This window comes from Propithecus coquereli, unplaced genomic scaffold, assembly GCF_000956105.1.
Source record: "Propithecus coquereli isolate 6110/MARCELLA unplaced genomic scaffold, Pcoq_1.0 Scaffold27, whole genome shotgun sequence".
Lineage (NCBI taxonomy): Eukaryota > Metazoa > Chordata > Mammalia > Primates > Indriidae > Propithecus > Propithecus coquereli.
Window position 1 is genome coordinate 2812290 of NW_012148285.1, and position 16658 is coordinate 2828947.

Consider the following 16658-nt stretch of genomic DNA (forward strand, 5'->3'; position numbering starts at 1 on the left):
GCCCAGTGGGTGTGTGTCTGGCGTGGGTGTGTGTGCTTGCGCGTGACTGGAGCAGGGCTGTGTCTTTGGGGGCGGGCAGGGGTGCCTGGGGAGCCTGTGTGCTTGGGGAGGGGTGGGGGCTCAGCCTCCTTCCTTTTATCGGTTTCCACATTCCAGAGGCAGCCAGATCGCTTTCCCTCAGCTCCTGGCCCCAGGCCTCCCCGCTTTTCCTCATTCCAGCCCCCACCAAGAAGGCTGGAGGAGGCTCCCTCTGGCCACCTTGGTTTTGGGGGGTGGGGGGTAGGCAAGAGGCCAGCTCTTCTCCAAGGTTGGGGACAGCCCCCACCAGACTCCTCCTGGGGAATGCAATAAGGCTCTCACATTCCTTAGAGGCTGCCGGAGAGATTTAATTAAGGAGGGAGCTGGCGTGCACTGGGAAGGGGCTGGGGCAGCCACTGGGGCCCCTGCTGGCCCTAGGCCCTGAGCCCAGCTGGGCAGTGAGAGCCGTGTGGGGACAGGGTTGTGGCTCAGTGATGAGGGGTCTGCTCTGCCTCCCCAAATCAGTCCCACCTGCCTGTTGATCATGGACCCCAGTAAGGGCTGAGAACTCTGGGTGACTGGTGGGGATGAGGCACCCTGCTGGGGCCACTCCTTTCTCAGATCCCCGGCCCAAGAGGCTTGGGGCTGGCAGCCTCCCTTGGTGACTAAGGTGTTCTTCTGGCAAGTTCACGGTTAATTGTAGGGCTAGGGCCTTACTAGATGGGTGCTTGGCCCTGGGTGGGGACAGGGCCCAGCTCTGATGGCATCACACCTGCCGCCTGCCAACAGTGGCATCTGGATTGGCCCATTTCTAGTTGGGCTGCAGCCACCAAATAGCTCCCAGGGCTACAGGTGTCCTCCCCCGACAGGTGGCACCTCTCCTAACTGAGATGGCACGTCCTGCCGCCCTGAGGGCTCACTTGAGCTGAGGACTGGCCTTAGTCACTGGTCTCCCTGCCCTGGGCTGACAGGTCTGGCAGCTGCCAGGTCACCCACAGTGCCACTGAAGGCATCCACCTGGGGCCAGGCCAGCCCCTGGGTGGAGGGAGGAGGAGGAGGGCCCAACTCCTGCTCCCAGCCCTCCCAGCTGGTCCACACCTGCCCCAGAGTCCAGAGCCCCCTCCCTGGACAGGGAGATGAGCTGACACCCTAACTGTCCCATTTGCAACCCTCTGCCCTGGTGTCCTGAACCCCGGCTGGGCAAAGCACAGCACTCACCCAAGGAGCTTTTCCAAATACAACTCTACCTGGGCCTCACCCCCGGAAATTCTTACTGAATTGGTCTGGGGGTGGGGCCCAGGGCATCAGTATTTTTTAAAAGCTTCCTGGGTGATTCCGATGTGCAGCTCTGGTTGAGCCGCCCCTGGGGTCACAGGCAGAGATGGATGTCCAGGGAGGGAAGGGAGCTTGGCTGAGTGGGTGAGGTTGCAAAGTGAGTGTGTGTCAGACTGACTCTTGGCTGGGACATTATCTGTGGAGTGGACAGAGCCAGCTTGGGGTGGTGGATGGAGCAAGACCAAGAGGCTGCGACCACTGGGGACCCCCAGCTTAATCACTAGCCAGGGCACAGCCCCCCCACGTGGAGAGAAGACATACCCAGAGCAGCTTCCAAGGAACCTGAGGCCCAGCCCCCTCTGCCCCTTCTGTGAAGGCCCAGGACAGAGACCCCTGACCTCTCTGCCCTGCTGGGCCAGGGACTACTATGTCCCAGGGAAGGGAGATGGGGCAGACCCAGCCCAGGCCCTGAGCCTCCTCGGACACGTCAGCAAAACCGGAGCCAGCCGTCCTGGCCGCCGGCACAGTCCCGCCTGCCTGGAGGGGGTTGGCAGACTCCCGGGGCTGGGCCTCTGCCAGGCCTGGCTGGCCACGCAGAGCAGAGTGCAGAGCCCAGGCGAGCCAGCCCTGGGAGCCAGGCCCCGAGTGCAGGTCATCCCTGCAGCGCCCGCGTCTGCACAGGGGCTGTGCGGGCCTCTGGCTGTCTGTCCGAGCACATCCCCCTCCCGCCGGGCACACAGCCTTCTCGAGCAGCACTGAGAGGCACCAGTCCCAGGTCTGGCGTGGACACCCGGGTCCTGCCCCCGCCACGCCACCCACTGGCCCATCCCTGCCTGACCCCAGGTGTGCGTGTGAGTGGGTGCCCACAAGTGTGTCACACACTCAGGGGTGGGTGGGTCCTCCTGAGAGTTGACATTGCAAATACCCACAGTCTTCCTTACTCATAGGGCTCCTCCCTGAGGTCACATGCTGAAGGGGGCGCACCAAGGGACAGCTCACCCCCTCCATACCCGCCCACCCCAACTTCCCCACCATCTGAAGGCAGAGGACAGCCTCAGTGCAGAGGCCTTGACCCTGGGCCAGGGGCCTCTTGTCCATATGAGACTGGTGCAAAGCCCCTCCTACTGTGGCATCCTCACCCTCAAGGAAGGCAGGGCTCTGGATTTATGGGTGACACTCCAGCAGCTACTGTTTACTGACCACTTAGCATATGCTCCGAGTACAAACCAAACCACCCTGAGAAGCAGCTGAGATGATTAGCCCCCACTGCACAAACGAGAGCCGGCAGGGGGTGGCGGGCAGGCTGTGAACCCTGGTGGTCGGACCCTGACACCTTGTCCCAGCTACTAACCCCGGAGGCAGCAAGGCCTGACTGTAGCGCCTGCGTCCTGCCTCTCTCCACCGCACTAGGGGCTGAGGAGCCCAGGCGGAGGAGGAGGAGGCCCACTCTTGCTCTTGCCCTCTGCCCCCAGTGCCCCTGAATCCCAGGGCTGCCTCCAGAACTCTCCCTACACCCTTGGCAGTGAAAAAGGTCTCACCCCCCTGCCCTGGCTTAACAGATCAGAGTATCAAAGCCAGGCCCCTGGTCCTGCCGGAGCTGCTGATCGTGGGCAGCGCAGGGCACAGCAACCCCAGCAACGACCCCCGATGAGACCCCACACCCCCACCCTGCACACACACCAAGCATGCCCAGACCCAGACAGGCGGGATGTCTCCCAGGACTTCTCAAAAGAACTTCCCCATTTAAAAACAAACAGAACAACAAAACACCACAACTCCAGAGGGAGAGGGGGTTAGGGCTGCTTATGCCAACTCTGCAGGTGAGAAACTGAGGCCCAGTTGAGAGAAGACTTGGGAGTCTATTTAGGGGCTGAACTCAGACCTCTGTCTCCTTCTGCCCAGTCACCTGTCCCCTCGTCGGTCAGCCTCTGCCCTCTCTGCGTTCCTTCCCGGGGCTGTCTGATCTCTTGCTGCCAGGACCCGTGGCAGAGCCCCCCTGAGCTGCCTGCCCATGGCTGTAAACTCTGGGGTTTTCCAAAGCCCCAGTGCTGCCTCCCTGCTTCCTAAGCTTGCTGGGTGGGGTAGAGTTGGCACTCAGGTGGAAAAGCTCATCCCTGCATCTCGGGGGGTGGGAAGCAGGCTCGCTGCTGCCTGCCCGGGTCTCCTCAGCCCAGGACCCCCGTCCCTCTCCCCACCCACTCAGATGTGCATTCCTCAGTTTCCTACCGGTCAGCCAGCTTGCCGGCAGACAGACCCACAGGGTCCCTCGCCACTTCTAGTTACTTTGCTGATTAAAGGCCCAACAGATCATGAAGCCCGGAGTCGTTCCCCTCCTCAGTGCAGTGGTCAGCATCCCCCAGCACGTGCCCCAGGCCCCCGTGGGCCAGCCTGGACACCTGGCCTATCATGCAAAGTGCACCACATGCATCTTCCTCCTGCAGCCCTGAAATGTCCCAGATGCACAGATGAAGAAACCGAGGTGCTGAGAGTAAAGCGGCTGCCTGCAGCCTCACAGCTTGGACACCTCCAAGCCCAGGCTGCCTGCCTGGAGTGAGAGCCCTTAACTGTGACCTTCTGTCAGGCCCAGGAGGAGCTGAGGCCACAGTGGAGGCCAGGCTGGCCACGTGCAGGGTCCCCTCCCACCCTGAAGCCTGGCTGCTCCTCTCTTGACCCCAGTCTGGCCCCACTGGGAGAGCTGATTCAAGGGGAGGTGGCCTCACCCCCCACGTGGATGGGGGTGGGCGGGGGTCACTCAGCCCACATCTGGAGGCCAGGCCACAACCCTGTCCTCTGAGTCAGTGAGGGTGGAGCAGGTCCCATAGGGGAGAAGAGGGGGGTGGGCCCAAAGGCCTAAGGTCATCAGACCCCACGGGGTGGTGCTAGCAGGGCCAGGGACACACAAGTTTGGTATCCCAGGGTTTGGGATACCAGCTTCATCTGATGCCCGAGGGAAGGCCCTGCCCAGCTGTTCACTTAGCAGAGATGAGCTAAGTGGGCTCTGGAGACCGCTGGAGCAAAGGCAGACAGGGTCTGGCCTAGAGACGTAAGAGTGAGGCCCGAGGCACCCCCCCACACACACTCCCACTGGCCTCTGAAGGGCGTTCATTACTAGTGGGCGAGGGGTCGGAGGCTCCTGGGGGAGACTACCCCAGCTAAGGGATGCGGCAGGTGGGCAGGGCCTGCAGGGACCCTCTCACCTCTGGTTCTTGTTGGGAACCTGGGTGACAAGGCCTCCTCCCTTCGCCTTTGGCTGGCCCCAGACCTCAGTGGCCACTTCACCAGAGACTTGTCTAATCTGTCCTGGACCACCTGCCCCTCCTCCTTACATTCCAGGAGCCCATAAATGGGTCCCTCCCCCAGCCTGGGGCAGAAGCAGGCTGGGTGGGGGGTCGTGTTACCTAGGCTGGCCAGTGTGGGGGAAGGGGAAGCTGGGCTCCAGCACAAAAGGCCCTTGTGCAGGCAGGTGCCGGAAGGGGGAGGGGTGTTGCCGGCCACTGCGCAGGACACCTCCTAGGAACAGGCGGGCACCCCACCCGAGGGCTGCTCCTGGGTATGGCTCTCAGGAGCCACAGGGGAGAGCCGTGGACCCCTGCCGTCTCAGCAGGGCCAGCTGAGAGCCGGAGCCCAGGGTGGCTGGCGGGTCCCCCAACCCTGGTGCATCTGGAGGCCATTGACCTCATCACAGGCTGCAGGATCTGGGCTCCAACTCAGACTTGCTGGCACTGCAGTGGGCACCTCCACAGCCCCATTTTCTCCTGTCACCTGGGAGTGATGAGAATAGTTTCCTCCGGAAGTGGCTGCTGGGGGGACAGAGGTGACTGTAAATGTGTAGTGGGTGCTGGCATGTGGGAAGGACTTGGCGCTTTGCTGCTCCTGTCTCGGCACCCAGCCCAGGGCAGACCCAGGAAATACGAGATGAAAGAATCTGCAGAGCTTTTCCAGGCCTGGCACTGCCCCTAGGACCACCATGCAACCAGGGTCTTGTCACCTGAGCCCTGGGGACCCTCTCACCTCTAGCTCTGCCATCAGCCTCAGAGGCAGGGGACCTGAAAGGAGGGTTCCTGCCTCCCTGATCCACACCCCCCAATAGGGGGACACCTGCCATGGCTGAAGCTGGTCTCTGCCCCCGCGGCCCCCGTCGTGGGCAGGTCTGACTTCACAAGTGGAAAAACACCGGTCCCATAGTTTCCAAGTGAAGTCTTCCTGCTGTGGTCTCTCCTCCTTTGGAGGAGGGAGGGCCATGGAGCGTGGCGGCTGGGGCCGGCGGCCGGGGCAGCCAGCTTCTCTGCTTACGCGCCTGGCCGCCTGTCTCTCCCAGACGCTACAGGGAGGGGCTGCCACCCCAGGATCCGCAGTTCTCCCTCCTTCCCTTCCACCGTGCCAGGGGATGGTGGAGGGACCCGCCACAGAGGCAGAGGCAGGAGGGCCTGGAGTTCTGGAGGAGGGAGCACTTGCTGGGCATTAGCCCGCTGAATGCTCGTGACAGCTGACATCATATGGATAAAGTCACATAGTAAGAGAGTGACGGGGCTGGGTCAGGAGCTGGGCGGGTGCTATGGGGTGCTGACTGGTACCTACTGGGCTCTCTTGCACTTGGTGGGGGAAATGATGAATTCCATCTGGGCCCTTTGACCCACAGTCTCATCTTGGCCTCCTCTCTGCCCCCAGGGACAGAAGATGCCCTCCAGGATCCCCCTGCCACCACCGTCCCTGCTGCTGCTGCTTCTGCTGGCCCTGGAACCCAGGGTACGGGGCTGCCCTTACGGTTGCCAGTGCAGCCAGCCACAGACAGTCTTCTGCACTGCCCGCCAAGGGACCACGGTGCCCCGAGACGTGCCACCCGACACAGTGGGCCTGTACGTCTTCGAGAACGGCATCACTACGCTTGACGCGGGCAGCTTTGCCAGCCTGCCGAGCCTGCAGCTCCTAGACCTGTCACAGAACCAGATCACCAGCCTGCCTGGTGGGGTCTTCCAGCCACTCGCCAATCTCAGTAACTTGGACCTGACCGCCAACAGGCTGCGTGAGATCACCAACGAGACCTTCCGTGGCCTGCGACGCCTCGAGCGCCTCTACCTGGGCAAGAACCGCATCCGCCACATCCAGCCCGGTGCCTTCGACGCACTTGACCACCTCCTGGAGCTCAAGCTGCAGGACAACGAGCTGCGGGCGCTGTCCCCACTGCGCCTGCCCCGCCTGCTGCTGCTAGACCTCAGTCGCAACAGCCTCCCGGCCCTGGAGCCTGGCGTCCTGGAGACCGCCAACGTGGAGGCTTTGCGGCTGGCCGGCCTGGGGCTGCAACAGCTGGACGAGGGGCTCTTCAGCAGCCTGCGCAACCTCCATGACCTGGACGTGTCCGACAACCAGCTGGAACAGGTGCCGCCCGTGATCCGAGGCCTGCGGGGCCTGACGCGCCTGCGGCTGGCCGGCAACACCCGCATTGCCCAGCTGCGGCCCGACGACCTGGCCGGCCTGGCCACTCTGCAGGAGCTGGACCTGAGCAACCTGAGCCTGCAGGCCCTGCCAAGCGACCTCTCCGGCCTCTTCCCACGCCTGCGGCTCCTGGCAGCTGCCCGCAACCCCTTCAACTGTGTGTGCCCCTTGAGCTGGTTTGGCCCCTGGGTGCGCGAAAGCCATGTTACGCTGGCCAGCCCTGAGGAGACGCGCTGCCACTTCCCGCCTAAGAACGCTGGCCGGCTGCTCCTGGAGCTCGACTATGCTGACTTCGGATGCCCGGCCACCACCACCACGGCCACAGCGCCCACCACGAGGCCTGCAGTGTGGCAGCCCACCCCCTCACCGTCTAGTTTGGCTCCCACCTGGCCCAGCCTCACGGAGCCAGCCACTGAGGCCCCCAGCCCGCCATCCACTGCGCCACCAACTGTGGCACCTGTCCCCCAGCCCCAGGACTGCCCTCCGTCCACCTGCCTCAACGGGGGCACCTGCCACCTGGGGGTGCGGCACCACCTGGAGTGCCTGTGCCCCAAGGGCTTCACAGGCCTGTACTGCGAGAACCAGGTAGAGCAGGGGACGCGGCCCAGTCCCACGCCGGCCACCCCAAGGCCACCTCGGCCCCTACCCCTCGGCATCGAGCCAGTGAGCCCCACCTCCCTGCGTGTGGGGCTGCAGCGCTACCTGCAGGGCAGCACCGTGCAGCTCAGGAGCCTCCGTCTGACCTACAGGAACCTGTCGGGCCCTGACAAGCGGCTGGTGACACTGGGGCTGCCCGCCTCACTTGCAGAGTACACTGTCACCCAGCTGCAGCCCAACGCCACCTACTCCATCTGCGTCATGCTCCTGGGACCCGGGCGGGTGCCCGAGGGTGAGGAGGCCTGCGGGGAGGCCCGCACACCCCCAGCCGTCCGCTCCAATCACGCCCCAGTCACCCAGGCCCGTGAGGGCAACCTGCCACTCCTCATCGCACCTGCCCTGGCCGCCGTGCTCCTGGCTGCCCTGGCTGCGGCAGGAGCGGCCTACTGTGTGCGGCGGGGGCGGGCTGTGGCAGCAGCGGCTCAGGACAAAGGGCAGGTGGGGCCAGGGGCTGGGCCCCTGGAGCTGGAGGGAGTGAAGGCCCCCTTGGAGCCAGGCCCAAAGGCACCTGAGGGTGGCGGGGAGGCCCTGCCCAGCGGGCCTGAGTGCGAGGTGCCGCTCATGGGCTATCCAGGGCCCGGCCTCCAGGGTCCCCTCCACGCCAAGCCCTACATCTAAGCCTGGGAGAGACACGCAGCCTGGGGGCGGGGCTCTCACCAGGGAGCCGGCCAGCACCCTCCTGCTGCCACCACAAGGAAGTTCTCAGTCCCTCCAGTGGGACACATGCAGGCTGAGGCTGTGTGACAACCAGTCCCTGCCCCTCTCTGGACCTCAGCCTCATCTGTGAGATGCTGGGACCCAGGAATGCCTGCAAGGACGGCGTCTGCCCAGCCCTCTGCAACGTGCCATCCCTGGGGCAGGCGCGGCGGGCCCTGCCGTGTGCTGGTAACACAGGCCAGGGCCCTGCTAGGCTCCCTCGGCCCAAGGGGACTCTGGGGCCAGTGAAGGAAGCCCCAGAGGGAGAGCAGCGGGGATGGGATGGGGGACAGGCTGTGTGGCTGAAGCCTCAGTCCCAGGAAGCAAAGGAAGAAAAAGAAACTGGAAAAGAAGATGCTTTAGGAGTGAGCTTTGCTTTTGTTGTTTTGTTTTTAAAGGTATATTTATAAGAAATCCCTTCCCATTTATTCTGGGAAAGTGTTTTTTAAACTCAGAGACAAGGACTTTGGTTTTTGTAAGACAAACGATGATATGAAGGCCTTTTGTAAGAAAAATAAAAAATACAATGAAATGAATACATTCCTCAGGCTCAGCCCCAGGGCACAGGGCTGGAGGGGCCGTGGAGGGACAGCCTGGCTGTGGGCACGCTGGTGGCCTGGCCCCTGCCCAGCATCCCCTTGGCTCAGGGGCTGCTATTCAGGGCTGTGCCCAGGAGGGCGGCCTTGCCAGGTGTCCTGACCCGGGTGGTGTCCACCCCAGCCCGATGGGCCCAGGCAGGACAGGGCTGCCTGCAGTCTCCCCATCCAGGCCCAGCCTCCTGCCAGCAGGTGCTGCGGTGCCTGCATGTGAGGCTGGCCTAACAGGGTCCCCAGGGAGGTCAGACCCTCCTCAGGGGGTTCTGACAGGCAAGTCATTGCCTGCCTTCCTCTAGGGAGGGGCACTTTGAGCTGTCTCATTCCAGGCCTCATGGATGGTCCAGGGACCAAGCAGCCTCTAGAACCCTCCTGCAGGGTGGCCCCCGCTGTAGAGAGAGTGGTGGCGGGAGAGGAAGCACAGATTGTCAAAGGCAAGAACCCTACCTGATGGGTAGGTGGCCAGGGCAGGCGCAGGGACAGACTGGAGGGCTGAGGCTGGCTTGCAGATGGTGCCAGGCTTGGTGGCCTCAGGATACCCCCTCACTCCCTACACTAGGGATGTGCCCAGGCTTTCCGGAAACCCCAGAAATGGGAATGTTTTCCAGGAAGGCTGCAGGCAGGCCGAGGTGGGAGGATGGAGCTCAGGGGCTATGAGGGCCACACAGCACCTTTTCCTGTTACCCTCAGTGGGGTGGCCTGGGAAGGATGAGCCAGCACCTTGCTCATGGCAAGTGGGGACAGGACCCCAACATCTGCTTGCGGGCCCAAGATGAGGTTGCCAGCGAGCGATGAGACGGTTGTGGAGAGGCCCAGCAAACGCCAGAGCAAGCTTCCCGGAGGCCCCATGCCAATGTCCTTCCATGGGTCACGGCCCGGCCGCCGGCTTCAGCCCTGGCGGGAAGGAGGCAGCCCAGCCAGGCCTGGGGAGCGGGCCCTGCGGCTCGGGGTGTTGATGTCAGCGCCGAGTCAGGCGCAGCCACGCGAGGCTCTGGATTCAATTAGCGGCTGCTGAGGGCTCTGGCATGAGGAGGGAGGAGGCGGGCAGTGGGTCCTGGCGGGCAGTGGGCCTGGGTGGGGCCCCTTCCTCCTGAGGCGGTGGCCCAGGTGGATTTCCTGTAGGCCTGGGTCCCATTAGGGGAGCGGTCAGTGAGCCCTGCCCCCCTCAGCAGCCTCCTCAAAGGGGCCTTTGTGGGCCTGTGGGCCTCGGCTGGACACAGGGCTGCTGAGTAAATGTTTTCACTGCAAAGCAAACCTGGTCTAGTGGGACGGTGGGGCAGGGGGTGGGTGGCAGGACCCAAAGAAAGGGCTGAGGCAAGGTATTTGGAGTGTCCTATCAGAGCAGTGGCTGGGGGAGGGAGAGCCCGGGCCAAAGGGGGACCAGGCCAAAGTGCAGGCCCCACCCAGGACAATCCCACGACTGCGGGCCAAGGACCAGGGTCGGATGTGGGGATGTGCTCGCCCCCGGTCACCAGGTCCTGACTGCAGCAGGCCCATGCCATTCCCAAACTCCCTTTACAGAAGAGGCACAGCCTTGGAGAGATGAGATGGCAGCTTGTGCACAGCAAGTAGGGACAGGACCCTAACATCTGCTCACAGGCCCAGGATGAGGTTGCCAGCCATGCGGGAGGGCTTGGGGCCCACTGTGAGCCACAGAAGCAACTGGCCCTGCTGCCGCAGGGAACTGGGGGTGGTAGGGGGAGGCACAGTACAGTTCCCCCAGCAGCCTGACATATTCACGTCCCTCTTATTCACACCCACACGCATGGCACCTGACACAGGATGTGTCTCTGTACCTCCTAGACCAGAGCACAAGCTGTTCCTTCAGCGCCAGGCTCTGCCGGTCCCTCTGGTTATCCCCCCACCTCCACCCTGTACCAAGCGGGGGGAGCAGGCACACAAAGTAGGGCAGCCCACTGTGGACCCGCTGCCTAAGCCCTGCTTCACAGGTAGGACCCCAACACCCTGAGGCTGGCCTGGCCCCCAGCGCTCCCCATTTAGGCACGCCTCCTCCCAGACACTCCTCAAGTGACAAGGGGAGGACAGGACATATGTGGGACCTTAATGGGAGGCCCCTAGGAGAGGACAAGGAGGGGGAAGGGGTGCGAGCTTGACCCCTGGCCCCCTGTAGCTCTCATAAGATCTCACACTGTTCTGCCCAAACCAAGCTGGAAAATCTGTAAAACGGAAGAAATCGAGGGTGGTGGAGCAGACGCAGTTGCCAACCGCCCCTCGGCTGTGTCCACAGCTGACACCGCACACTTTCCATCTTCCGTCCAGATTCCCTCATGGCCCCAGCACCCCAGGCAGGCAGTGGGGCTCTGGCTTCCCGGGCACCTGAGGGTGCAGGGGACCCATCCCCTCTCAGAATGGCCTGGAGGGCAGCACACACCCTTGGTGTCACCAGCTTCGTGGAGGCTGGAGAGTCCTGGCTCCCTCGCCAACAGTGCCAGCTTGTGGGGCAGGGGCCAGGGCTGGAGGACACTGGCCTGGCCGCCCATCTGGGAGTGATTTGAGAAATTCCAGTCCTCGCTGGTCCTTCGAGGCTATTCTTAACTGCTGTAATTACAGGGTCAGCCTTGGCCGGTGGCACCATGGGGTCTGGGCATCGTTAACTCCTCCAGGGGCCACACTTGGGTTGGGCAGGGGATGCTTGGGGGGGGGGGCATGGAGAATCCTGTTACTGGGGGTGGAGTCTGGAAGGCAGGAAGTGGTGGGCGGAAGGGCACTTGATCGCTGGTCCCTGCCCGCCAACGCTTCTGCTGGGGGCCCTGCAGGGAAGGGGCTATCTGGCTGGGGAAGGCCTGGAGAGCAGGATGCCAGGGCAGACTCAGGACAGGGGTGGAGGCACGGGGACAGACGCTGGACATGGAGCCCAGCAGCCCAGGAGCTCCAGTTCCTCCCAGGCAGGGCTGGGTCCTGCTGGCTCCTCTCTGAGTCCCCAGGGCCCAGAGCAGGCAGAAGGCTGAGGCAAGCATGGCTCACCCTCTCACCCACATGTGGCTTTAAGGAAGGCACTGAGTGTTTTTCAGCCTCATCTTCCTCATCTGTAAAATGGGCCTCACCAGCTTCTCAGCTCCTCCCTTGGTGTGAGAGGATGGGAGGGAGGGTCACCATCACCCTGACTGCTACCCCTCCTCTGGGGGCTGTCAGCTGGGGCAAACCCCTGGCAGGAGTTCTGCACTCAGGTGGGGGCTTTTCAGGAGGGTCCCAGGAGGACCCCACAACCTTCCTTGCCCCAGACACACCACCCTTGCTGCTCCTGGGGCTTGGGCAGGTTGCTGCCCCTCTGTGACTCAGTTTTTTCAGTTGTGAAATGGAAGCAGGGGCTGGACAAGCCAGCCAAGGACCCAACAAACACTCCCAGATCCCCCACCTGGGACAGTCCTGCAGGCCCCTCCATGAACCACGGCTGACACAGGCCGAGGCTGCACAACAGGGACCATTCCCTGCCTCCTCCCCAGGCCCCGCCTGGCTCAGTCTCTGAACCTTCCCGAGTCTCAGTTTGCTCAGCTGTGATGTGGGTGGTCACGCGGACTGAAAGGACGGGTCACTCATAAACACTCGCTGGGGGCCTCCTGGCGTGTGGCTCCTGAGCTGCGGTGCACCAAGGCCATCCCCGCACAGAGCTGGCCCTGCCTGGCCGGGGCTCCGCTGGGCGCAGCCGCAAACCCTCTCCACACGCTTCTGGAGCAGATGGAAGGATGAAGTGTACTTGGACCCCCAGGCTGTCTGGGCACCAGCCCCACCTGGGGACAGACCCCAGGACCAGGGACAGCTGAGTGACTGGTGCTGAGCGGGCCTCATAAACCATAGCGGAGTTCAAGGCGCACCTCCACCTCCACCTGCACGCCTGCCAGTCTGTCCCGATGCCACCCCACGTCCACCTGCGTCGCCCTTCCTGTCAGAGCCTTGGGCCTCCTTGGGCCCTCAGCCCCACCAAGACGTCCACAGCAAAATCAAGTGGATGCCTGGGCCTCCCGACAACACCCTCTCCCCAAATGCCAAAACACACATGCATTCACCCAGCTGCGAAGCCTGCCGTGACCAAGGGCCCGCTCCACTGCCAGGGACCAGGCCGGCACCTCAGCGCCTGCTGCTGGCGCAGTCTGGGAGCTCCTGGAGCACAGAGAGGGTTTCTTTCGCAGAGACCTTTACAGCCCAGCTCACTTGGGTGCTCAGCCCGCCTCGCCGAGCCAGCAGTGCCCGTCCATCAGGCCTAGACTCAGGACACCATCTGGGCCCTCGGCCCACCGTCCCACCCGACTGGCCGCAACTCCTACCCGGGCGAGGTGTCCAGGGTGAGGGAGGCCAGCGCGCTGGAGAAGAGCCGGGTGTCCCAGAGCTTTACTTCGCGCTCACGCATCTGCGGGGAGGGCAAGAAAGAGGCTCAGAGGGGCCTGTCCCTCAGCCCACCCCACAGCTCCTGGGGAATCCAGCATCAGAGGGCGCAGCCTGACAAGAGGGCACTTGCCCCACAGCAGAGCTTGGAGTGGGGGACAGTCACACCAGGGAGGGAGAGTTTCGGTTTTCATGTCCTGCCCCTTTAAGAACCCTTAGGTGACAAGGGATGAAGGGTGGTTCCCTCCGTGGACTCTGATCCCTGTGGGGCCACCATGGCTCCCAGGGTCAAGCTTAGCTCTTGCAAATGGAATCTGCCAGTTTTCAGCAGCCCTTGGTCCCCTGGGGCTCCGAGACCCGGCCGCACAGCCAGGCCGTATATGGACAGGCCTGGAGCCGGCCCTCAGTCCCCCGCCTCCCAGTGGCCTCACTCCCACCTCTTGGGGCAGGAGTTCAAAGGGCTGGACAGGTCCCCACCTGGCTGTGCCCTGCTCATCCGGGAGAAGTCCCCTACCTGGTTGAATCCAGTGGACACAAGATGCTCCTGGGTGTCTGTCCAGGCCAGCCGGCTGTCCCTGCTGTTCTCATGGGCCTGTGTGCTCTGCAGAACACAAGACAAGGAGCTAAGCCACCAGGGACCCCACTGGGGGTCGAGGGCCCCTGGAGTGGGCCTGAGTGGGGGAAGTTCTGCTGCCCACCAGTTCCCTCCTCCTAAGAGGGCCAGGTGAGGCTTCATTTACCACCAGGCCCCTACCCCAATGCTGGGGGCTAATGACACCAGCACTTGCTTGCCTCTGTAGGTACCCAGAGGAGGCACTTGGCTGGGGGTCCCCAAGCCCAGGCTCTGGAACCCAAAAGCTGAGTGACCCTGGAGGCCCCACACCCTCCTGTAACCTCATTTTTCTTGCTTGTGCATGGGGCTCGCGTTGCCCGTGCCACCTACTCCTGGGGCTGTCGCCGTGTGGAAAGACAGGGCCTGCCATGCACATCCAGGGAGGGTGAGGATTACCGCTGCCTCCTGAGCAGGAAACAGGGCTGGGGGCTGAGCTTAGGAACGTCCCCGTCCCCCAAGAGGGCAGAGCAGTGCCCATCGGCCCTCCTGCGGCACTGGAGCTGCCAGCAGGAAGATTCCCAACCCCAGGGAGGAGAGGGAAGTTCACATGGCGGGCGGGGCCCTGTCCCCGGAGCCCTGGCAGGGGGGAGCTGAGGGGGCTGGAGGAAATGCACACAGCTCCCTCCCGGCCACCCCGGCCCCTGGAGCCTGAGATGGAGGACCCTGTTTCCAAAAATAGCTCACCCCAAACCGTGGCCAGCTTCCTCCTAGCTTCCCACGATCTCCTTGGGAATGAATGAGGGAGGGAAGTGGCCGCGAGGAGCTGGCCCAGGGCCCCCTCCCCAGCCCGCACAGGCCGACCCCAGCGTGGGAGACCATTGGAAACAGCTCCATGTTGTGTCCTTCAAGGGCTTTTCTCCCTTCCCACCAGGCCGCAGCCGGCACAGGAAGTCAGGGTTGGAGCCTGAGAACCAGGGCCCCACACCCTTCTCTCTACGTAAGAGGGGCTGTAGGGTCACATCAAGAGCCAGGCTGCTGGCCAGACCTGCCCCCAACACCCCAGAGCGGGTCAGAAGTGTCATTCAGGCTCTCACCCTGTCATCGGTGTGCAAATATTCCTGGTGTAAGCAGCAAACCAGATGGCTCCCAACTTGTCTGCACATCGTTCATTCATTCAACAAATACGCCAGGCCCCGCAACGGGCCAGGAGCCGTGCTAGGAGCCGGCAGGCTGGACAGTTCTTAGATGGAGGGTTGGGTACTGGGGGGAAGTGGTGCTGCTCCTTCATTTGTTCTCTCATAATACAGACATTTGAGCCTCGCACTATGCTAGGCACTGGGGACATGGGAACAAAACATAAAATGTCCCCAAGTCCGTGGAATATGCACGTCAGGGAGGCAGATGTGGGCCAAGTAAGAACACCGTGTCATAACGCATTATTGTAAGTGCCGTGAAGGAGCAGCGCGGCAGTTATGGGAGCAAGCTTTGGAGTCGGACTGCCTGAGCGAAAACCCAGCCCAGCTACCCCCGGCCCCGTCCCAGGATGAGCCCTCAACACCTCTGCGCCTCAGTCTCCCTGTCTGTGAAAAGGACCACAACAGGACCTACTTTTGAGGACTGCTGCAAGGAGTGTGAACACCTGCAAAGTGCTCAGGATTTGTCTGGCACATGTCCAATGTGCATTTTTATAGGATGATAATGGTACACTAAGCATATAACTGAAGGACGTCAACATCAGACTACATTCGAGCTAAGCCATCAGAGTGGGCATGCAGGGGACCAGCATCTGCAAAGGGGCAGGAACTGGCAGCAGAGAGGCAGCTGCAGCCAGCAAGGGTGAGGCAGGTGGAGGTGAGGCCAGGCCAGGCCTGGAGGGCCCCGGGGATGCCATCGAGCATCTTGCATCCCGGGGCACAGCCTGGGAGTGAAACATCCATGGCCAGTATCTCTCACCTTCCTGATTCACACATGGAGAGACCCAAGGCCCAGTGAGAAGAGGCCATTGGCCCAAAGTGGCCCAGCAACACAGCTGGGGGCCACCTCTTACGAGCCGGGCCCACCACTATTTCCTCAATCTGCACAAGTGGACCTGAGGCTCAGAGCAGTTGACAGACTTATACGAAGTCACAGCAAGAAGGCAGCAGAGACAGGACAGGGAGAAGCCCAGGACAACAGCTACCCTGCAGACAACCTCTGGTTTCCAGCAAACACTGCAGGGAGAGCCAGGCCCCTGGGCACAGCAGCATGGGCTGTGAGTCCTGCTCTCCCAAGCGGTCAGCCAAGCTTCTGAGCTTGAGACCAGGGTGGGGTGGGGGCATCAGGGCAGCTGAGACCCAGTAAGAGCTCAGGCTGCACCCCGCCACTCCCTGCTGTGGGCACAGCCAACTCAGTTTGCACAGGGACTATGGGAAGCCCCTGGGTTGGGGAGGGGTGTTCATAGCCACCCCCCCTTCCTCTAACTCCCCTCATCACTAGAATGATTTTCAGTATCAAAAATGAAAAGTTCTTTGCTGACCTCAGATTCTCATTCCCCTGGGCTGGCAGAGGGGGCAAGGGTGCTGCCCCGAAGCCCAGCCCTGGCACTGGAGGCTGCGGGTTTCCCTCTTGGAGGTGACATGGCCCACAGGTCCTGCCGGCCCTGCAGGCAGCAGGGCATCCTACTCATGGAGAAGCCCCAAGAGGGCTTCACCGCCCCCCAGTCCTCCTACACCTGGCCCTGAGAAGAGAAGGGGAAGGGCTGTGGCCAGGCAGGGCCAGCCCTACCACAGGGGCGCAGGAGGGGAGGCGCATACCCAGCATTCCAGCTGGGGCAGCCAAGTCCCCTTCTGTTGCCATGGCAATGCTTCCTGTGTGGGGCAGGGCGGCTGGAAGCAGCCCTGGGTGCCTTCCTGGGGTGAGGACCTGCTCCAGGGGTAAGACCCCACCATGGGCCCACTCCCCTCCTGGAGGCTCAGTACTGGGTGGGAGGCTCCCCCAGGCCTGCCTGACACATGGGGCTCAGGGCACAGGCTTGCCTGCCATGCCAGAGGGTGCCACTCATGGAGTAATCCCTCAGCTTCAGGGCTGCTACTTCCCTGGATCATCCACAGCTC

At 62.8% G+C, this 16658-nt stretch overlaps 2 protein-coding genes across 2 annotated transcripts in view; one reads left to right on the forward strand and one right to left on the reverse strand.

Moving 5' to 3' along the window:
* VASN (vasorin) overlaps window positions 1–8425 on the forward strand; it is a 10633-nt gene extending 2208 nt beyond the window's left edge. The window contains exon 2 of the mRNA XM_012647704.1: window positions 5962–8425. Coding sequence (XP_012503158.1) covers window positions 5971–8001 — 2031 coding nt within the window. The 5' untranslated portion in view covers window positions 5962–5970 and the 3' untranslated portion in view covers window positions 8002–8425. The remainder of the gene's footprint in view (window positions 1–5961) is intronic.
* The window catches only part of CORO7 (coronin 7), a 52247-nt gene that overhangs the window by 14671 nt on the left and 20918 nt on the right, over window positions 1–16658 (reverse strand). The window contains exons 8-9 of the mRNA XM_012647703.1: window positions 13528–13614; window positions 12956–13038 (exon numbers count right to left, since the gene is read on the reverse strand). Coding sequence (XP_012503157.1) covers window positions 12956–13038; window positions 13528–13614 — 170 coding nt within the window. The remainder of the gene's footprint in view (window positions 1–12955; window positions 13039–13527; window positions 13615–16658) is intronic.